This window comes from Bos indicus x Bos taurus, chromosome 2 (genome assembly GCF_003369695.1).
Source record: "Bos indicus x Bos taurus breed Angus x Brahman F1 hybrid chromosome 2, Bos_hybrid_MaternalHap_v2.0, whole genome shotgun sequence".
NCBI lineage: Eukaryota > Metazoa > Chordata > Mammalia > Artiodactyla > Bovidae > Bos > Bos indicus x Bos taurus.
In genome coordinates this window covers 11,771,828-11,796,169 of record NC_040077.1, presented here as the reverse complement: position 1 = coordinate 11,796,169, position 24,342 = coordinate 11,771,828, and the positions used below count along the sequence as shown (strand labels likewise).

Here is a 24,342-nt window from a genome sequence, read left to right as displayed (position 1 = left end):
AAATGAGTGTAAATAAAAGGAATTGAATTTGCACTCTCTTCTGATATATGTCTGTGCAAGCTCAAGGTGTAGGTACAGAATCTTGCTGATTATACTTAGCATCAAGTAATGTTGAGATAAATTACCTCATGTGTAGAGAAAAAATAAGGATACATTTTATATAAAAAAACTACATTCCTTTTAGATCTCAGCATCCTCCATGTATTAGCAACAAATCTATGTTATGTTTATCACCAATTATATACAGGTTTAGATTTTGCAGTCAAAACCTACCCCATCACATCCTCAAGCTTGTAAGTGGTAAAGGTAGACTATTATGACAGTAAAGTGAATCTTTTCTGAGATTATTTTACTAAAGTTTATTTTTAGGATATATACATCATCATATACATGTATATACATCATATGTATGGTATATATTATACATTAACTTTGCCATAGAAACACAATACGGCATTCCATATAGACGATATTCTGCTCCATGGGGCATTCGTGTAATTGTGGTTCCTGAAATGGAAATTGAGCTTCTTGATGTAGACACAGATCTGAACATTTTGTCAGAAGTATTTTGAGAGAAAAATATTACAAAAAATCTAGCTTAGATTATATGACTTGTATAAGCTATCCACTCCAATATTCTTGGGCTTCCCTTGTGGCTCAGCTGGGAAATTCAGCTCCTGCAATAAAGGAGACCAGGGTTTAATCCCTGGGTTGGGAAGTTCCCTTGGAGAAGGGAAAGGCAACCCACTCCGGTATTATGGCCTGGAGATTCCAAGGACTGTATAGTCCATGGGGTCCCAAAGAGTCACATGCGGCTGAGTAACTTTCACTTTCCACACACAGGAAAACTACACTGTTTGATTTTTCACTATGGGGTCTCTTCCATTTCTTTAGGGGATTCTTTAGTTTGAGTCAGTAAAAACGAAGATTCGGTCTCCCGTCTAACAGCTGTAAGTTTCCAAAACTTAAAAAGACATAATGAAAATAATATAGGTCATGAACTGTTCCGAACGTGATATGTACAGAGAATGCCTGCCTCCTCAAAACATAAAGTAAAAATAAAAATAATTGTAATCAAAGGAGCCAAAACGGATTTGATTTGCACACAGTAGCTGGTGAGGAGATCACTTAAATATTTTTTATGAGATTACATTCATACTGAATTGTAACAAATTATTTAGGGATCTGTTCCACAGAGTATAGAAGTTTTGTAAATTCTTGCTTTCTCTTTCTCCCAGGACTTCCATACTCCCCCAAGTGGATATCTGAGAAATTTAGCCAAGTACCTTTAAATAACTGTGACACTTCATAATGAGCTTTGATCAATTCATACCAACTTTTTTCTTTGTTTGAATTGAATCATGACACATGGAGATTTTCCCTTGCATGAATCTAGCACTCCCCTCTTACACCCCTGGAAGGTATAAATTACTCACATGACTATTGCCTCTCTTAAAAATACTCTTTTTCTCTCTCTGCTCTTCCTCTTTCAAAGAGTGAACTCAAACTGGCAGATTCATTTAAGGACCATATTGTGGTTTGCAGAGTAACGGCTATATAAAATCATATATAGGGGACACTCAAAATGGACTGTTTTGAATTCCTGACCTTCAAATAAACAAGACCAACACAGTTTAGATCAAACTGCAGTATGCTCTGACACAGGAGCATCAGAGCGGCTGGAATCTGCTTTAACCAATTAAGCCATTCAAGGCAAAAAGAAAATAAAGCCTTCAGTAAATCCATTGAAGGCACCATCTCCCAGCCTCCCACTATTATCGATCTTTTTAAGTGCGGACTAATGAGTCGTATATATACCTGATGGGATGCGCTCACCCTACCACCTACGAGGAGTTAAACTTACATAAAGAGAGAATCGACTAGGTGAGAGGCAGGGTAGGAGGGCACATTCAGACCGGCGACTACCTTGGCCCCTTAAAAACCTGCGCGGTGGTTTCTCTTCAGGGAACGCGGTAGAACCCATCCCTACTTGCCTAACGAACCCATTAGTTCCTTTGAGAGAGATTTTCCTTTCAGGTCGCTTCTAGGGCAAAGGCTTTTGTTTGCTACCACTCTCTGTAGCGGGAAAAGAACTGTACAGAAATGCAAAGCAAGCTCGTAGCAGCAGCTTCTTTGCGGCAAAGCATCGCTTTCGGTTCTGCTTTGGCAATTTAGGAAGAACCCAGGTTCTCAGGGGACGTGGGTGAGGGGAACTCCGGGTCGAGGAGCACAGAAGCCAAGAATCTTTTTCTTTTTATCCATTTCACTTGTATCCCCATAACATCCCTCCCCACCCCCCAAAACTATCAACACAAATCCCTATGATCTCTACAAAAGGGTGGTGGTGGTGGATGGAGGGACATTTTCTTTCTCTTAAGACTCTCAAAAGGATTCAGCCTCCATCCTAAAAACCACATTAAAAACCAAATAAAATCAAATAAGCCAAACCCAAATGGGTAGCAACTATCTCAAGAGAGAAGCAGCTGCTGGCACCTGCCTGGAAACGCGGCAGTTGGAAGCGGTTAGCTTTTCATTCTGAATTATTATTTATCCCCCTTATCGTCTCCTCCCCCCCTTCCCCGACTGCTAGGCAAGAAATCTCCGTGTTTCCACATTCTCCCCTCCGCCCCCACCTTAAAGGAGTCTCCCACTTCTCGGTCGCGGGCCGCTCTGCCGCCCGCCCGCGGTGCCCGTCGCGTCCCTGGCCCTCTGCCGCCGCGGCGCCGCGCGGGGGGCGGCCCGCTCGTCGCGCGCTCCCACTCGCGCCCGGCCCGGCGCGGCCGTGGGTCCCGGCGGCGGCGGCGGGGGAGTGCGGGGGGGAGGCCGCGGGTGACAGATGTACTCCTCTGACAGCTCTCAGTATCAGCCCAGTGGCTCCCTGCCATTGGCTCAGTGCAATGGACCGGCAACGCCGCTCAATATAATAACACTCATGCCTGCCAGAAGCAGCAACTCCGAGTGCGGGCGCCGAGCGCGGGGGATGCTGCTGTCGCCGCCGCCGCTGCCGCTCGGGCGGCTCCCGCTGCCCGGCTTCGCTCAGCCGCGCGGCCGGCACTGACTCGGGCTGGGCTCCTCTCCGCCTGTCCGGCCCCTCCCAGCCCGGGATCCTCCCGCTGGGTGCATCGCCCTTAGGCGAAATTACGAGAGCAACAGAGCCTGCTAGGGAGAGCGCAGCGAGCATGCAGAGGCGGAGGAGCCTCGGCGCGCAGGGCAGAAGCACATAGTGAGCCTGTCTCCGGAGGGCGTGCGAGAGAGGCGGCGGTTCGCCCTCCCGGCGGGTCCCTCACCCACCCTCCTCAGCCCCGGCGCGCTGCGGCGGCGGGCGCGGGGTGCATGGAAGCGGCGGCTGCGGCGGAGGAGGCGGCGGCTGCCCCATGGAGTGTTACTACATTGTCATCAGCTCCACGCATCTCAGCAACGGACACTTTCGCAACATCAAGGGAGTTTTCCGGGGCCCTCTCAGCAAGAACGGGAACAAAACTCTGGTAATCGCTTCTCTCCTCTCTCTCCTGTTTAAGAGGGCATTTAGAGGATTGAGGTTACTGTGAGGCTTTGAGGTGTCGCTGTTCAGTCGGGTTTACAGTATATTCGTTTCTTTATCTTGTGGGCGTGGGGTGAGAATTTGGTGTAGAAAAAGGCAGGACTCAGGGAAGCTGTGATCCAAGGCTTCGGTTGACAATTCCCCCAACGCTCCGGACTCTCCACCTCATTTGCACCGGTGAAAATTACCACAGTTTCTCCTTATTTGATGCAAATTGTGTTAACAGGACCTCTTTTTAAGAAAGAAACGGAAATAACCCTAACCCCAAGTGACCCTATAACCTCTGTCGGCTTAGGAAGCTGAAGGTGAATAAGGATGTGGATGTCTTTATGGAGGCAGAGAGCCATGTGACCGGTGGCCCGGGGCAAGTGGCGGGATTGAGTGATGGTCTCAGGAGTTTGTGTTCAGGCTGTCTCTGGAAGGACTGGCAGCAAACTTCTCTAGTGAGAAGTTGTCAGTTCAGAGCTTAACAGAGTGACTACAGAACCCTAGGCCATCAACTTTAAGCTATTGACTCAAAAGAGGTTGTAGATGAGTGTGTGCGGTGAGCATTCTGACACAATCAGAGCCAAAAAGGAAAAACGTGCCAGACAGAGCCCGTGCAGTCTTGGAAGGTTCTCACTGGACCACAGAGCTGCTTTTTTCAGCATTCTAGTATGAAAAGGACTCCTGATTGGTGAGAAATGTGCTGAGCATTAAGATAGTACAGGGCCACAGCTCTTACTTTTTCCTTTCCCATTCCCTCTTAGCTACAAAACCTCCTTGCAGAACTGATTCGCAAGACCTCGTATCTCCTGAGAAGTATACACTTCAATAAAGAAAAAAAAAAGGAAGTACAGGGAAGGCTTATTAGGAGGGAAGACTTATTAGGCTTAGTAAGGCAGAGTAGAGCCAGAGTGAGATGATGGTATGCAAATATATGCATCACTAAAGTCTGGTTCCTTTAGCAAGCAACACCCCCCACCCCCACTATACAAAGTGATGATTGCTTAGCCCTGAATAAGTAGAGAAGTGTAAGGACAGACTCAATTAGTCCAAAAGTAGAGTATTCTTAACTTGCATTTCTTTATATAATCTTAAAATATTCTACATAATTTTTAAAAAAATGTGCTGTGCATGTGTTTTCCAAGAATGAAAAGTTCTCTTCTGAAGTTTTAAGTGAATTCTGACATTGATGTGATTTATTTATTTTCTTTTCTCCCTTGAAATCTCTTGGACACCTTCCTCTCAGCTCATTTAAGACATAAAGAAACAGACTTAGTTTATTGCTTTTATTCTTGTCTGGATAAGATTGTTTACTGTTGTTGATCAAAGAAAATACTCTCCTGTGGTCTTCCAGTAGAGTACCATTCAGAGCAATAGGCACAGGCTGAGGGAATGATGGAAAATATTCTGGCTAGACTCAGAGAACTCAACAATATGTAAAGGTAATTTTTTTAAGGGGGAAACACTGTTTTGAAGAAAGTATGCACTGGTTTGTTTTTTAAGTCATGTTTCACTTATGAGAAAAGACAGACTTATTGAACAAGATCTCATCTCCATAATTATAATAATGGTGTAGGTAATAAAACCATGAAATAAAGTTCATAGGGGAAAAAAAATTATTTGCCAAAACTCAACTTGTTAAAATTCCATAATCTTGATTCTTAAGTCAACTTTGGGCTTCCAACAATGATTGAACTTGATAAGGCTGATATTTGTTGTATGTTTGAAGTTGATTAGTTCTTTATCACTCATGTTGACGAAAGATAGGTTAAAGTGTAGACCTGCCTATTTTATCTTCAAATTAAGATAGATGTTTAAATGAAGCTATCTAAATTAGATGAATAAATCTAAATATATGCAAATGTTAGAAGCAACAAATTCGGTTAAAAAGGCTTAGAAATAGGTCTATCACATTTTTCTTATTTATAGTAAAAAAAAAAATTATATGAACTTCATAGCTAATCCTTCAACATTGTGCTTACAAACTGCCCAAGTTTGTGTTTCCTGTGCAAGATATTTATACTGACTGAAATCATGTGGATTTTCATATGTGGTTCCTCCATAATTGAAAATATTAATTTAAAAAGTAATATATGTCATATGTTTACTTTCTGTGTCTTTTGATGATTTGTTACTGAAGAGAATGAGACTCATACCTGTTTTTATAATAGAAGAGATTCTAAATATATCCGTAAATGAATTTTTTAAGGAAATACTTTTCTATACTTACCAAAAACTATATTCTTTACAGCAAGTAGGATGCTATGAGAGCTTATTATAAACTAAAACTTACTACAAGCTAAAAACAGAAAACTGAACCTGAGACTTATCAGAAATAACAACCTTAATAAGAAACACAAATATTATCTTACAAATATATATGTTCCACAATTTTCATGTAAGGGTTTATATTGTCATGTCATAGAATGAAGTGATGAGATCTTTTTTACTTTCTTGCCTATTTGATTTTAACATATTGTGAACTTTGCCTTTAAAAAATCATCACATTTTTGTATTTTGAAATTTGTTAAGTTTAAAGAATTTTAATAATATCTCATTTTTTTTTTCCTATTTCAGGAAAAAACATTTTACTTAAAATGTAAAATCCATTTAGGGATTTTTTTTCCAAAGAAATTCCAATTATTTTCAGCCACTGGAAAGCAAATGGATATTCCAAATATTTTTTAAATTCATATTTTTAAAACATTTTATAGTCTTTAAAATTATTGAACTGATTTAAGATAGGCTGTAATTGTTGATACAGTGTTCTTTCATGAATTAGAAGTTATCTATAAAGTTACAGAATAAAACTCACTGTTTAATGACATTGATTAATTGCTTTAGTCCTAAATCTAGAATTCATATTCATACTGAGGAGATTCTAAAAATGTGCAGACCTTTCCAACGGTCATATTATGTCCCTCACACAATAAATTTTTAAGGATACTTAATGACTAAGCCTGTTGTTAACCTTGACCCTATTCCTGAGCCTTTAAATATACTTCTCTTCACAATTTTAACTGAAAATACACAAATCTCAGTTTTGCACGGTCTTACCTCCAAAGACAAAGGTCACTCTACCTGTGATGATTTCTGTTGTAAACAGTATCATATCTGTGATATAGCTTTAATTCCATGGAATAAAAAATTAGCTAATATTTTATTAATGCTCCAGAATATGTCTAAATAAGTTATGTGGTTTAATAGCAGTGAATAAAGTTTACCATCCATGTATTCTCATTGTTTTTACTTAGATTATCTCAAACCACCATTGTGTATGCATTTGTTTATTGGATAAAGACATTCTTTTATATTTATATTTTGCAATTGATCCACAGAAGTTTTTGCCCTAATTATTTAAAAATTGTAATGCAAAATATTAAAAAATATTAAAAAAATAATTTACATATATATGTAATCACTTTTATTATGGAATTTGGAGTTTGTGGAACTTTGGAAATCATTACTGATTTGTTTGTTGCATTGTCAGTTTGCCAGCATTTTTTTATTTCACAAGAGTTTTATGTCTGTGTAAAGACTATGAAATTCAGAAAAAAGAAGTGCTGATTTGAGGTCAAAAAGTGAGTCACTATTAAATGCAGATTTCCTGACTCTAGACAAATTTTCTTCATAATTTTTATGCTAAATTAGAGAATCTATAGCAATTGGTACCATAATCTCCATACTGATAAAGAGGTGTAGGTGTCATCTATTGTTTGAGGACATTCTACTTTTCCACTTGTCTTTAGGTGTAAATAAATAGTACCAGACTCACAGAATAGTTTGAATTCAAATTTATTTTATTTCTTGTCTTCCAGTATGTGAACATGGATAATTTTTGTCTTGCCTAAACCTTGCTTCTGAAGGCTGTCCTCCATTTCCAAAATATTTAGTACCAGGTTTGTTAAGATGTATTGACTTATTAATCATTTCTAAACATATTGTTATTTAGTTCATTCAGATTTACTGAGATGCTTTAATTGCAAAGCACTAGTCTAGGCACTACAGGATCTGTGCTAAGCATTATGCACTAAATATTGTGTTAAGATGTATTCATGTATGTGCCTGTTCATTTTGAACGTGTTGAAAAAATATTCACAAATTTTGACAAGTTTATATGTTTCTTATCACTCAAGATATTTTTATATATATTCATTTTGAAAGTATGAAAAATTTCTTGGATTTTTCCTTTGTGTATACAGGAACTCACTAAAATTAGATAGGTCTTTGAAATATACTCTATAAACTTGTTCTCATTACCATTATAATAATATTATGTCATTCCCTTACACATTTCTGTATCTCCTACGGTTTATAATTTAAAAGGTTCCTCCATCACTAAAACCCATTTATGTGGCACATTTAGGATTGTGCCTAAGACTAAAGAAACAGTTGTTAAATTTGTGCTACTGAGATGTTATCATTGTTAGATTAATATTCTCAAGAATGGTCAAGAATGAAGGTGGATTAGGGTGAATAATATGTGGCTAAACTTCCCCACGCTATAGGCTTAGTCGTATAATCAGTTCTATATTTGTTCCAAGTTTCTTTTCCACTATTATGCATTCAGAGTCAAAGACCATCTTGTGTCTCACTTTTCTGAACTTAAGGTGTCATATATTCTTTGTCATACTTGTTTTGTATTCCAGTAGAGCTTTACAGCATGTGCATTTCCAGAACACATTATTGGAGTGAGGAACATAAGATTGAAATATTGATATTATAACCTATTCAAAAATGTAAGCAGTATTTTAAGACAGATGTTGTCAAGTAATAGCCATGATTCCAACATATCCTTTTTGGTTTATCAAATATTGTGTAAGTTATTTTTGATAGTTGAAATTCAAATAGTGACACGCTATCTTGTGACGTAACTTCTCTGTTATGCACCGGTATTTTCTAGTTTATTGATGACTGTTACTACTTTTGCTGAAAATACAGCAAGAGTTTTGGAGACCACTAATCCAGAGGTTTCAGATAGTTGTGTGCAGGACTAAATTCAGGTGGCAGAAGTAGTTTGTTGAGTATGCGCTGTGTTTTAAAATATTTGAGCTTAAATACCATTCAAAGAGGAATACACTTCACAGTTTGCTACTGTTGATACTATTTTTGTTTTTACTGTTATATAAGTTTATCTAATTATACAGTCCTGATCAATGAAGGCACTTGAATTTTCCATCCCTTGTTTAGTCTGAGAACCAGATTTTACATAAAGGTAGTCAGAAACATTTTCGTCATTCTACCGTTCATGGTACCAACTTTTAGGTAGACAGGAGTCTTCTGAAAAGTTTTCCACATACTCATCTTTCTGTACTGTTTACTATATATTGGCTGGACTGCTTTACAGTGTTTTCCAGATCGTATATCTAGACAAACTTTCACTTAGACCACTGGTGGTTTTGGTAATTTGTGTTGTTTTTAGTCTTTTAAAAAATTAATTTTGAATGTAATTTTATTCTTTAACTTATACTTTTGATAAACATGTTTAACTCATATAGTATACTTAGAAAATAGTTTTTGAAGGTATATATAGGGGAAATCATACTTTTAAATAAATGTAATCATAATACAGGGTTGAAATAATTTTCTCCAGTGGTCTTATTTACCTGAGATAAATTGAAGGCAGTTGTATATAAAGAGTTTGAGTAATCCTTCCAGAAAGAAAGAAAAAATAGTCTTTTTAACCTGTAGTATGCTGAAGCCACAATTCATAGCAATCTGTCACTTTTTTATACTGCTAATTACAATATTGGGCTTCCCTGGTGGCTCAGACAGTAAATAATCTGCCTACAATGCGGGAGACTTGGATCTACCCCTTGAGTATTCTTGGGGATTCCCTGGTGGCTAAGACCACAATGTTAATAATTTTATTAATTCTGTTCTCTAAAAATCTTAGCCTGAAACCATTTGATCTGTTTTATCTCGTCTAAATTATCCTTTGCTTCTGAGAAAATTCTTAGCATGTATACAATATTGTGATCGTGTTTTCAACTGGCAAAGTTTCATTAATTTTATAAATGTGTTACACTACACTTCCTAGCACAGTATAAGATAAAGTGGGATAATAAATAATTAAAACTCAATCCTAGTTGTCAAAATAGCAGAATCCATTACCTGATGTAGTACTCTGGACTCCTTCATAATGGTTTGGCACCATTAGAAGAAAGTTATATACTTTCCTAAGTGTAAGTACATTTAATGTATTAAATGTTTATGATGACAGTGCTATTTTCAAATAATAAGAAAACACTTTTTACTTACATAGCTTTAGAAAAATGAGCTATGCTGACTGTGATGACTGGTTTTAGGTATCAACCAGTGTGAATGAAGTGAAAGAATTAATTGCTCAGGTTTGTCCGACCCTTTGTGAGCCCATAGACTGTAGCCCACCAGCTCCTCTGTCCATGGGATTCTCCAGGCAGTAATACTGGAGTGGGTTGCCATTTCCTTCTCCAGGAGATCTTCCCAAACCAGAGATTGAACCCAGGTCTCCTGCATTGCAGGCAGATTCTTTACCATCTGAGCCACCAGGGAAGCCCTGAGTAGTAGCCAGTTATTTAATCAAAGGCTAATCTTGTTGCTCTGAAGGTATTTTATAGATATAGTTAATGAAGTCTATATTTAGTTGATATCAAATAAAGGAGATTACCATCTATAATGTGGATGGACATTATGCGTTGAAAGACTATAAGAGAAAAAACTGAGGTTTCCTGGTGAAGAAGATGTTCTGCCTCAAGACTGTAGAATCAAAGCCTGCCTTGCATTTCTAGCCTACTGACCTGTCCTACACAAGCTCAACAAACCCACAACCAGAATCAATCCCCAATTACTTAAAATAAAATTCTCTCTCTTTTCCTCCCTCTGCCTCCTCTCCTTTGTCTCCATATAATTTTTCCTCACCAGCCCCCCACACCCCTATAATAGTTCTCTCTCCATCTTTCCTGTTGGTTCTGTTTGTCTGGAGAACCCGAAATGGTACACTGAGGATCAGTTATTATATCTTTTATGTTGTCTCTTACAATAAGACAACTCAATATTTCAAATATAAATCATATCCAATTTCAATTGGATTTAATTGGAAATAGGTGAAATTGACATTGTTAAACTTTTGGGGCTTGAAATGGATAGACCTTAAGGTGGAAAGTTTTTGTTATTTTCCAGAGGAACATTTAATAACCTTATTTTAAATATTTTCCTGGATTGCTTTGTATCCCTCAGTCCGTATCACTGCCTTCTCGAAAAGTGAAAGTAAAAGTTGCTCAGGCATGTCCAGCTCTTTGAGACCCCGTGTCTTCATGAAAAATATACTACCAGCTAGAAACTACCAGTAACACCACACTAATTGAACATACCCAAGCGGGACATACTGGTCCTTGTTGGAACAAGATGAACTGCACTCCAAGGGGAACCTTGAGACATCTCATGATGAGGGAATAAGGGTGAATTTTATAGGTTTGGGGATAGTGTAAGATGCTTTTCTGAAGTTTATTAAAATACTGTTTTATTCTGGATTGTTCTGTGAAAATGAAGGACCAGTTCTGTGATTGGTTGTCTTAATGCTTTTTCTCTAAGAGGCAAGAGGAACAGAGTTAGGGTAAGGAAGCAGCTTTTGCTTGTTTTGGCTGACAGATGGGGATGTTTCATAACAAAAACAGCGTGTTTGTTTTTGTCTGTCCCCAAACACGATTGCAAAGTGGTCTTGTTTTTTCCTACTTAACTTTGTACGCATCAGGGACCTTGTCTGGTATTAGTGGATTGTGAGCCTGTGTATGTTTGATCACAGAACCACACCTTACTTTTGGGACTAGACAAGTGTGCCTGACAGTTCCCAGGGGCTTCTCTTTCCTTTCTCAAATATGACATGGATGGTTGCAAGGCAAGACCATCAGAGGAGCATTTCACGGAAATGAATTCCAGAGCTGGGGAGTTTTAGGGATGAGGGAAGGGAGGAGAATGATTGAAGATTACCAAGCTGGAGTGTGGACGATACTGTCCTGTGCTGGCACTTCCTTAGGAGAACTCTGGGAGATAAACAGTCACCTGTCTCTTGAGAGAGATACAGAAGAAAGGATTTTCAAGAGAGACAAACTTCAGCAGGAGCAAAATGGTGAAGTGAAACTTCAGTGAAAACTCTGAAGCTATAGAGATTTCATTGATAAGGTACCCTTCTGAATTCAAGACACAATCCGAGTGTTTTAAGACATGTAGTGATATAGAGAATTTTGTCATAAAAGAGGATGTAACATAATCCAATGGAGGTTGAAATCCAGGAAATGAAGAAAAATTTGGGAATTCTGGGGTTCTTGTGGCAACTGATATTATTAGAAATACAGGGTAGTTTAAAATTGGTTCTGATAATCCCAGGGCAGGTAGTGATTAGCAGTGGAATGGTGAACCAGGACAGAGGAGAAATCCTGTGGGAGGTACTCAAGAGTTCTTGGGCAGCTGGGATGCCTCCTTTAAGACTGAATTATATGCATTCCATGGGGTCGCTAGGAGTCGGACACGACTAAGCAACTTCACTTTCACTTTTCACTTTCATGCGTTGGAGAAGGAAATGGCAACCCACTCCAGTGTTCTTGCCTGGAGAATCCCAGGGATGGGGGAGCCTGGTGGGCTGCCTTCTATGGGGTCGCACAGAGTCGGACACGACTGAAGCGACTTAGCAGCAGCAGCAGCATGTGCATGCTTAGTCACTCAGAAGTATCTGACTCTTTGCGCACCCTCATGGACTGTAGCCTGCTGAGCTCCTCTGTCCATAGAGATTTCTCTAGGCAAGAATACTGGAGTGGATTGCTATGCCCTCCTTCCAGGAGATCTTCCCAACCCAGGGATCGCATCCTGGCTTTCTCCCACATTACAGGCAGATTCTTTACTGTCTGAATTATACACAGCCCTATTCTGAGCCTCAGATCTTTCTCCTGACCCTTGTTGAATTATCATGTCAGAGGGGCATTGTTAGTTCTAGTGCACAAATTTCCTTCCGTATTCAGCCCCTGGGAGTAGGGGCATGGGGAAGGTCAGTGTATTAACAGTGATTCAAGGTTACCCCAGCCAAATTGCCTTGTTTTTGTCTTTCAGATAAGAAACACCTAAAGAATTTGATGTGAAACAAGCAAATTTTGTTTGGAGGGAATTTCAAAAGTTGCCAAACTCATTGAATTATGGAAAAGCAAGAGATTTGGACAATAAGTAATAGAGGAGGAAGTGAGACCAATGACAGAGAAAGAAGGGATTTAATGATGAGAGATTTAAACCTGATTTTACTTACAAGTGGTCAAAGACAGGAAGATGGGATATAATATGAAATTCTCTCCTTGTTCAATGAAAGCCTCTCAAGTGACATGATCTAGTGGCCTCCAAGCATATCAGGGGAAATATGGTGGTTGAAAGCATACTTTATAACCAGATGGACTTAAGCTCAGATCGTAAATAGACCCCTGTATCAATTAATAGAGAGTAAGACTTTTAGCAGAATCCCAAACATCAACTCTGTACCTATATAGTATTTTTAATATATATAAATTTTTAACACACTTAAATATAATTTTAATACACTAAAATATGAAACTATGTATATTTTGATATAAAGTGGCTCAAGAATGTAAAAACTAAAGACTCTGATTTTATTTGTATTTTTCCCTTCATTTGTAAGGTGTTTAGTGCTCCAGCCGTCTTCATTCTAAGTTAGGAAAAATGAGTAAAGAGGACAGATGAAAAGTTGAATATTCTTGTTTTTTAAAGAAGTCCTGCTCAACAGTGTTTGCTTATATCTCTTTGGCTGAAGTTGTGTTATAGGACCACTCAAGTACAGGAAAGAATGGAAACATTATTAATTAAGCCAGGCACTTTGAGAAGCTCAAGAAAATAAGTGTTATGTTAATAATAATAAAGAGGTAACTGATCACGAAAGATAAATCTTCCACACCTGTCACTAGCTTTATAATCTTGGTAAAGTTCACCTCTCTATCAGTTATATTATCCTTAAATAGAGATGATATTAATATCAATGCCTACCTAGGAAACAGATTTACGTATCAAATGAGATGAAGCAAGTACAGTAATTCACTCAAGGTTTGACACTAATAAACTCCCAATAAATGAGGGTAGCTGTTGACAATATTTCATGCTGGAACATTCATATCTAGAATCTCATCTATTCAATTCAGTATGTATGAAGTGAAATGAAGTGAAAATCACTCAATTGTGTCCAACTCTTTGTGACCCCAAGGACTTCTCTAAGGCCAGAATACTGGAGTGGGTACCCTTTCCCTTCTCCAGGGGTTCTTCCCAACCCAGAGATAGAACCCAGGTCTCCCACATTGCAGGTAGTTTCTTTACCAGCTGAGCCACAAGGGAAGCCCAAGAATACTGGAGTGGGTAGTGTATCCCTTCTCCAGGGGATCTTTCAGACCTAGGAATTGAACTGGGGTCTCCTGCATTGCAGGGGGATTCTTTGTCAACTGAGCTATCATAGGGAAGCCCCTCTTACATAATTTGGACAGTTTTAGTATTGAATAGTATCAAGATTTCTGTTTTTTTCCTGTTTATCCATGACACTTCGTACATATTTATCTTCACCCCAAGAGTCATAAAATCTCCCTTAAAAATGGATTGGGCTCTAAATATTCCAGTAGATAAAGAAATGAAAATCTTATGAACACCTTAGATATAAAAGATTCATTTGGCTCATAAAGTACATGAAACTTATATTTTGTACTTCTAGGATGCTGGTTCTTTAGCAAATCTTGGAATTTCTTTTAACTCTCTTCAATAATTTCGGTAGCTGTGATTCCTTTGCAATGTCTTGGATCACTGCAGTTCTGGTGTTACAGAGTTAATATTTACACTAGGGGGCGACATAACATTTCCTCTTGCTCATATAGTAAATAATCATACATTAATAAATTTGTCAGCTATAGGGTTATCACAGTTTATTAACCAAAACTCACTTTAAAATTTTACCGACAAGTCAGTACGGAAATGCAAAACAGGTGTGATGTATTTGCTATATAGTTTACTTGTGTACTTCCTCAAATAATTATTCTTGGCCATTCTTTACTTCAGTCACATGAGATACATGTAGTAATATGGAGCTAGCATAGCCTTGATGTCTAACTATAGCCTATTATATCATCATTCTTGGCTGTGAAAGTATCAGTTTTCATTCTTGAATTTGATATTTTTGGTTTCTTCTAAGTACCTCCAACCTACTAGATTTATGATTCTTAATATCCCATTTATGTCATAGTTATCTTACAGTTAGTTGTTATAGTTAATTTGTAATTAAATTTGATTGACATTTTCAGGGACTGCATTATTAAGCAAAAGGAAAGTGGACTATGAAGACCATTACTTGTTAAAACAAAAATAGCTATAGCACAAAATAAAAAAACATGTCAAATTGTGAAATCTAACCATTAATTTCATGATTGACACATGATATTAGAGAATAGCTAAAAAATATCTGAGACTCAAGTTTCCCAGTTTTACTAAAATTTAATGGATTTTTCTCCATAGAAATTGGGATTAGGTTTCCTAGGGAAAATGTACACAGTGCATGAAATAAGACAAACTGTTCTGCTTGTGTTACTAATCATTGTGAAATTATTGGTACAACATGAAAGATGCATTTTTTATGGATCAAGATTTAAAGGAGTTGATACTATGATATGTGCTGCTACTCAAAAGCTCCCAAGGTTTTGTTTTTTGTTTTTTTTTGGTGGAATAATATTAATAAAATTTCAGATGTTGCATGTTACATATTGCTGTCCTGGACAGCCACATTTAAGACAATCTATTAGCCTATTATTCCACAGAAAGTGTTTGTGACCTAAATAATAGTCATAGTAATGATAATAATGAATCAAAACAAATTGATCCTCTTTGTACAGTGCCTAACATAGCTGTAAGCATGATTTGATGATGTAAGGAAAAAAAACCTACAGAGATTATTAATTATAATGTTAAATTATTTTAATTAAAATACTATATCAATAATTCAGTTTACATATGCTGTACTATGAGTAATTATTCACCTTATAGGCATTAAACATGCCAACTATTTTGACTTATTCATAAAGTGCCAATACAATTATGTCAGCTATAGATACTATAGGTCTTGTGAGAAATTCTTCTCTTTTCTCTCAGTACCTTGCATAAAATAAGTACAATATCTATTCTTGGACACAGGCAAAATGGACATGTTCACACACAGTAAAATCAAGCACACACCTGCTTTCTCTCTCTTTCTTTACCCCTCTAACTGATCCCCTGCCTCCTTCCTTCTCTCTTTCTCTCTAATTCCTCTCTTGCTACACTCTGATTGTATTCTAGATGAACAGAGAGCGTATTGTTTTTCCAGTTTCAGGCTGTCTGCATGTTTTTTTCTCAGGCAGCACATAGAATTCTACTAGCAATTCTGGCCAGATCCAGACAGCAAAATGATGATTTACTTGAAAAGCAATTGAGAACTCCCCTTCCCCCCACCTCAGCCACCAGATATAATATCAGAGATCTGAAAATAATGCTGGAAAGATTTTGAGAAATCTGAAGCAACTTAATGGCCCACATTCCACTGAATGGCCACAGTCCTAGGAATTAAGAGTAAGTAGAGAGAGATGGCTTCTCAGGCGGTGCAGTGGTAAAGAATCCACTTGCCAATGCAAGAGATGCAAAAGACACAGGTTCGATCCCTGGGTTGGGAAGATCCTCTGGAGAAGGAAATGGCAACCTGCTCTAGTATACTTGCCTGGAAAATTCCATGGACAGAGGAGCCTGACTGGTGGGCTACAGCCCATGGGGTCGCGAGTTGACACCACTGAATACACGCATACGCAGACACAAAGAGAGAAGGAGAGAGAGACAGAGAAACAGAGAGAAAGGAGGGAGAAAGAAAGAAAGAAAGGAAAAAGTAAGGAAAGAAGGGAAAGAAAGATCATTCGTTCTTCTTAGGCAATAAAGAAGAATATAAGCTAATAGATGAATGTATATCAGTTTAAACAATTAGATGATGGTACATTCAGATTTGCCTGGGATTATCCCAGTTCAGATTGTTGTCCTGGTATGGCACTGCCTTTAATTCTTAGAATTATTCTGACTTGGATGATAATCTATATGGTTATCCTGCTAAACAGAGAAACATTTAGAGTGACAGGAATCTGGCTGGATTGTTTCTTCATTCTCCACCCTGGCTTGACACCCACTTTCCTTTAGGATCTGTTGGTTCTTATGAGAATGTTATCTACAGATGTATTTAATGTTCTGCTTTGCTGTTTTTCAGCAACAGTGATATAGGATCAACAATAAGTTGCAGTGATAAAAAGAATGTAGTTATTCTTTCTCCCCATCTTTTGGCAGTTTGAGTTTAGCTGCATCATGGAAGAAGGGCTGTTCAGAGGCAGGATGATGCAGAGGCACAGGGTCCAGGGAAGATCACTCGGGGCAGCTGCAGTAGATGAAGAGGAGAAGGGAGCCAGAGTGTGTTTCCAGTGGCCACATACCAGCCAAGCCTTGTCTGTGAAAAGTTCCTGGGGCTGAAGTGTTCCAGCTGCAGTGTTCCAAGTTATTTTAGTGGCAGAATTTTGCCCAAACATTGCCAGTTTTGGTTCCTCAACAAGCCTCCTCTAACGGGGTCACCTTTGAATCTGTCAGCTACCTAATAGTCTTCCAATAAATGTATCTTACGCTTCATTTAATGAGTTAATTTTGGTTATTTTTAGCTGAGAAACCTGACTAGAATTAGGACAACTGTAGAACTGCAGGTTTGTATTTTTTTTTTTTTTCTGAGGATGTGAAACATTACATCTAGAGCATTTTGACAGTGTTTCACTCTCTCCTCTGCTTCTGATCATTCTCCTTCCTTTTTAAAAAAAATAATTATTATGGAATGTTTAATTGTTATTCAGGTCTGCCTGGGATAACCCCACGAAATAGTGAGACCTTTGTTTAAATTCTGGGTGTGTAACCTGGGCCAGTTATTTAACCTCTGTTTCTATAACTAAATCTATATCTAAAAATAACAAAAGTTGTAATTCATCTAGCTCCTGATGTATAGCAAGTGTTATTTTAACCATGGGTCTCCCTGGTGGCTAAGATGGTAAAGAGTCTGCCTGCAATGCAGGAGACCTGGGTTCAATCCCTGGGTTGGGAAGATCCTCTGGAGAAGGAAATGGCAACCCACTGGACTGGAAAATCCCATGAACAGAGGAGCCTGGCAGTCTACAGCCCATGGGGTTGCAAAAAGTTGGACATGACTAAGCAACTTCACTATTTTAACCATATTGCATAAATCATATATAATTTCTGATGAAATGCTTTAAAATGGGTACATGTGAACAAGACTGTTTTAAGGGTAAAATAATATAAGGGAATTCTCTGCTTCAGTGACTGCCACATAATCAAAGTTCTCATTTTTACCATTATTGTTACTTAAAAAAGATATGTTTTTCCTCCTTTCCAAAGCCAATACGTGGACTTCTGCTTTTCAGACAGAACATGATAGATGCCAAATAAAAGAGAGTATAGGTGCTTTAGGGAGTCCAATAAAAGATAGGCCAGATAACTGATTATAAAATTCAGCATTTATATATATGGCCTATGAGTGAATTGCCTATTTTATCCTTTGCAGGAAAACTGAAGACTTGTAGTATACAGATACCAAACTAGGTGATCATAATTATCACCTGAAGATTTGGAAAATAACATCCTGGACTTCACTTCATAACTACTAAATCAATTTCTTCAAAACTACTAGTATCAATGGTGAGGTCCAGGAATCTAGCTTTCCTAAGGGCCACAGATGACTTTCACCGTCCTAGAATAAACCACATCTCATTTGGTATCAATGGTCTTGTTCCAGAAGGATGCTTGGATGTCACACATTCATACTTAGTATGAGAGACAAGGCCCTGTTCTCCTCTGTCCTTTATTAGTTTCTCTGCCCAACATGCCTCTTCATCCTACCCCTGCCTTCAAGTCATCCTTTGGAAAGCTAGTAAAAATGCATTTGTTTCATTGTAAACAAAAATGACATTAGTAAAAAAGTTTAGGTACAAAATAACTAAAGGATATAATCTTAAAATTTAGTAGAGTACATCTACAGAAGGGATGAAAATGTAAGACACTATGTTGTAAGCAGAAAAAATGTCTAGTTTTAGGTTCTGCCTCATGAGACAATTTAGTTAACTTGGTCAATTTCCTTTTCAACTATGCTTTCAATGTATTATTTCATGTAGAAATTAAGGGTAGTAATGCATTTCATGCTTTGTTAAAATTATTGTTTTGAGTAGCAAAGCAAGTGGTTGAGCTAGAAACGTATAAACATGAGGTAATTTACAAAATAAAAAAGATGTAAAGGTAAATAGTTACATGAAATACAGGGTGTTACTATGCACTTTTATGAGAAGTATATCAAAGATTTAACACTGATAGCCTGGAAAGAAAGTGAAAGTGAAGTTGCTCAGTCGTGTCCGACTTTTTGCAACCCCATGGACTGTAGCCCACCAGGCTTCCCCGTCCATGAGATTTTCAAGGCAAGAGTACTGGAGTGGGTTGTCATTTCCTTCTCCAGGGGATCTTCCCAACCCAGGGATTGAACCTGGGACTCCCGCATGGTAGGCAGATGCTTTTTCCGTCTGAGCCACCAGGAAAGTAAAATCATATATCCTAATTACATCCTTATCGTCAGATGATATACCTCAATGACTTCTGAGATTCAAATTCTATTATATATTTTATTTATAAACTTTGGTATTATTATTATTTATATATATGGGATTACCATTTGTCATTGTTTAGAATTTCATTTGTAATGTGATTATGATACCAGCAGAATCAGTTTCTGCAATAGCAATTATGTAATTGTCAGTTTTTTAATGTAGTTTGATAAATCATCTAAGTGTCTTTGATTAACCTTATCTAAGTCATGTTTTCAAATTGTATTTTCAAATCCTAAGAAGATATCAACTCATTTAATGAAAGTTTTCAGTTTTTGAGCATTATTAAAATATTTCATTTAATTATTTCAGCAACTCTTTAACTTGGTATTGTTACAATTTTGACTTATAAATGAGAAGATTTAGTTTTTAGAACTTATCAAGGTGCTCTGAGTTGTTTTAAATTCATAGCTGTCTTGTGAACACTATGGAAAATGGATATGAACACTAAGATTTAACATACATATGTCCATGTCTATTCCATTTTGTTTAGTTTAGCACAGAAATAATGAATACCTCATTTTTATATTCTAGAATTTATGGCTATACCAGTTATAGAGATTCAGAATTAGGAAATGTATATATAAATCCATAACTATTTTTCCCAAATATCATGGCTTTATTTTTAAAAAGTATGTTTATTCTTTCATCTCTCTGTTTTCCTATTTTTATTATCAATGTCTGGACCTTTAATTAAAATTTTCATTACTGCACATTTGCTTATCACTAGTGTTCAATGAGGAGAAGGCAATGGCAACCCACTCCAGTACTCTTGCCTGGAAAATCCCACGGACTGAGGTGCCTGGTAGGCTACAGTCCATTGGGTCGCTAAGAGTCGGCACAACTGAGAGCCTTCACTTTCACTTTTCACTTTCATGCATTGGAGAAGGAAATGGCAACCCACTCCAGTGTTCTTGCCTGGAGAATCCCAGGGACGGAGGAGCCTGGTGGGCTGCCATCTCTGGATCACACAGAGTCGGACACGACTGAAGCAACTTAGCAGCAGTGTTCAATGAAGACAATTTAATATACCTTTTTCTTCTTATAGGAACAGAACAGAACTAGTTAATTAGACTAAATAATTTGTGTCAAATGGTGTGTTTCTGTATACATTACATAGTGCACCAAGACAGAAAAAAAGATACTTTTTACTAAAAATATTATTTTAGAAAAATTCAGGGCTTAGGATATTTTTTTATATTTTCAATTCACTTTGAAATTTCTTCCCCCAGCTTTGTTTATTTTTAGTGTTTGCAATCTTCTATTTACTATTAAGAATAATAAAAATTCTCAAAGTAAAGCAGATGATAAATTATTTGCAAGTTATTTATAGCTGAGAGAGCACCATCATATTCCAGCATATGTTATTGAGTTTTTCCTTTATAGAAATAAGATAAGAGAAGCTGTACATTTTCTAATCACTGGGCTTTGCAGCACACATTTGTTGAAGGTTGACTTTCAGCTTTAGACAGTTCATAATGTGTAGGCTATCCTCTCATCTTTCTCAGAAGATTATTTTCAGGGAGAGTACAAGAAAATGAAAAGATCTGAAACCTTTTAATATATTTTTTTGGTAAAATGCTGGTGCTTCTAAATTTATTTTCCCTTAATTGCTGGCTGTGCTGCTGAGGAGAGGAACAGGGAATGGGAGGGGCAATGAGAAAAGCACCTTGTGATATGTGAACAGAAAGGAGCCTTTGAGCAGCCCTTTGGTATGATTTGTAAAGAACTTTCTACTCTAGCCTCACCAGTTTGACCCAAGACTAACTAAACTCTGTGTGTGTGTGTGTGTGTGTATGTGTGTGTATTCAAGATAAAATCTTTAAATGTAGATACAAGCTATTCTGGAATATCTGGGATCTGAAGAGAAGAGGAATATTTTTAAGGATTAAGGTGGTCTTTATGCTGAGAAAATACTATAGGAACTTTTGGCTCTAGAGAATAAAGGAAGTCAATCTAATTCATTACAAAACAGAAGCTAGAAACAAAAACTGTATGGCTAAAAATAAAATCCCTGCATCACATTTCTTGTAAGGTCATAAGTTCTATTCAGTTCAGTTGCTCAGTCATGTCTCATTCTTTGTGACCCCATGGACTGCAGCATGCCAGGCTTCTCTGTCCATCACAAACTCCCGGAGCCTGCTCAAACTATGTTCATTGAGTCGATGATGCCATCCAACTATTTCATCCTCTGTTATCTATCCCCTTCTCCTCCTGCCTTCAATCTTTCCCAGCCTCAGGGTCTTTTCAAAGGAGTCAGTTCTCATGAGGTCATCAAAGTATTGGAGTTTAAGCTGCAGCATCAGTCCTTTCACTGAATATCAGTCCTAGGACCTTTAGGATTGACTGGTTTGATCTCCTTGAAGTCCAAGGGACCCTCAAGAGTCTTCTCCAACACCACAGTTCAAAAACATCAATTCTTCAGCACTCATATTTTGTGTAAATATGTAAGGTCATATATTACATAAATAGGTTGTATTTCATGTAAATATGTATTTATAATATAGAAAGTATATGATTTTTAATCAGGCAGGTACCATGATTTCTGCCATTTTGTGATACTTGTGAAGAATTGAAGAGAATCTATAAATCTTTACAGAGATTATGAAAGCCTATGAGTACTTCAGTCTAATTTTGTCCTAAGTTGTGTTAGAGTCACAATTACAATAAGTGGTATCTATTTATATGTTTTTATAACAGTAATGCTATAAGCCTTTCCATTTTACAAAGAATACTATAACTTAAGAGTTAAGTATACAATGCCAATTTTGGAAATTACTAGCAAAAAACATGTTCTGCATTCTACCCTTTAAACTGTTTATGATTAAATCTATACTTAATAACAAAAATATCTCAAATTAGAAATTAAATATACATTTCCAAAAGTAAGTATTCCTGGGCAAATAAATATTGTAGCTCTTATAAATTTTAATTTTATATCACATAATTTTATAGGTTTGACAGATCAATAGTGAATACTATTTGAATAAATTAAAAATACAAACTATTAAAGACAGTTTATACAGAAGCATTTGAAGAACAGAATAATTGCATTTAATCATAAATTACTATCTGTAAATCCCTCATATCTATTTTGTGTGCCAAATATTTCAAACAATGAAATTAGAATTCATTAACTTTAATATAAATTCAGAGGGACAAATTGTGTGACAGAGATTTCTACAAATATAAAGTAAAATACACTGCTTTATTTTCTATTAAATAAATTGGCTCATAAAGATAAAAATTGCTATTTTTGCACATTGATTCACAAAAAAGAGGAAGGGATAGCTATGATTTTCAATGAAAGGAAGACTGTCTGTGAAAATAAGATTGCATTTTGCTAATAGGGAGGAAGCTAAGTGATTTGATTTTTATTTTAGAAATTGTCTCATTAAAAATTGGCAAATATACTCATGTGTTTATTCATCAAATATGAATTAAACAGAGTGGTAACATGATCTGATGATTTTCCTTTTCTCCTCTAGTAGTTGCTTAGTCATCAGGGTGTGGAATCACACCTCTTCTCCTTGCTTGAGCCTGATGAAAGTCATCCTCAAGGAGAGTGTCACAAGATAAGTGGAGAGACAGGAAAACAGATTTCAAATAAAAGATGAAAAATAGTAATTAAAATGAGATATAATAAACAATCTGCAGAGAAGAGTTGTAATTTTTGTTGTGTCATAATTGCTTGATCCATTTCATAGCTATAAGCATTAACACCCTACAGATATTTTTATAATTTCAGAATCCAAGGAAAAAGGTAGATTATTATTTTCAATTATTGTAGATATTTAAAAATAAGTAGATGTCATTGATTTCACAATTGAATATTTGGATTTTAGTGGATTTATTTTTCTATAAATTTAACTTCTTGTTATCAAGAACAATGAATAGATTATTGGCACATAAGTAGGTAGTTAATTAATAGACACAGGCAAATATACATTGCCATTGATTTATGTTAGTTTTGAAACTTTAGAAAATTAGAAATTAAATATCATACATACACATGTAAAATACTCTTGGAAATTTTGTTATATTTTCCCAGACATTTTTCCTTATCTAACTTTACTTAGAATCATTTAGAAAAGCTACTTTCCAGGTTAAATATTTTCTTTCTATTTTTAACAGTGCTATCAGATAATTGTTTAAAATACTTAGATACTTAGGGTCAAAATTTAGAACCCTGATAATTTTCTAGTAAAATACATTATAAACTTGTGTATTAGTCTCAGTAACAAATTATTTTCCATTCATCTGCATTAAATCCTAATTATATTGTCCATATATTTGTATAGATTGTATATCTTTCATCTATATATTTATATGGTTAAGTTGGCATAACTCAAAGAGAACTGGATTTATAAGTTGAAGACTGAGTTCCTGTCTGGTCAAATAAGACTTAGTTTCTGGATAATTATGTATGATGCTTAAAAAAGAATTTATCTTCTCTGGGATATATATATATATTCATTTATTTCTATCTTTCTGCAATACAATTGATTACCTCTGTGTATCAGATTCTGCACTCACTATTAATACAATGGAAGGCAATAAAGACTTGGTTCTTTGCTTCTAAAACTGTGTAATGCAGTGGTCTCTAGAGTGGGGGGCATGCACCCTAGAAAGTGTGCAATATATTATACTTTACAGGGAGCAAGTGGAAATATGAAAAGTAATTTTTATATTTGTGATTGTCTCAGTTAAAATATTTTTATACTGTTTTATTCTGTGTAGAAGTGCATGTTTATATTGATATATTAGCTTGAAAGTCTTTTGTTAATAGGATTGTGCTATCAAGCAAATTCAGAGACTGGATTACTATAAGGAAAAAGAGTTGAATGAGATAAAACATTTTATTATAGCCAAAGACTGCATCATTTTTAAAGAAAAACTGTAATGTTGTTTGCCTTGGCCATTATGAATTACAACACTTTTGATGCCCCCTGCAGCTTTACAATTGAGCATCAATTTGTACATGGTATGTTCTAGACACATTTCCAAGCAATTTGTTTGAATTAACATATTTAATCTTCACAGCAACCCTATTTGGAAGGTATTTTTATTTTTATCTAACTTAAAAGTATCACTAAGTCA

At 36.6% G+C, this 24,342-nt stretch overlaps 1 protein-coding gene across 1 annotated transcript in view; it reads left to right on the top strand.

The window, feature by feature from the left end:
* Positions 1–2,853: 2,853 nt before the first annotated feature.
* ZNF804A (zinc finger protein 804A) overlaps positions 2,854–24,342 on the top strand; it is a 349,284-nt gene continuing 327,795 nt past the window's right edge. Inside the window, exon 1 of the mRNA XM_027555904.1 lies at positions 2,854–3,485. Coding sequence (XP_027411705.1) covers positions 3,375–3,485 — 111 coding nt within the window. The 5' untranslated portion in view covers positions 2,854–3,374. The remainder of the gene's footprint in view (positions 3,486–24,342) is intronic.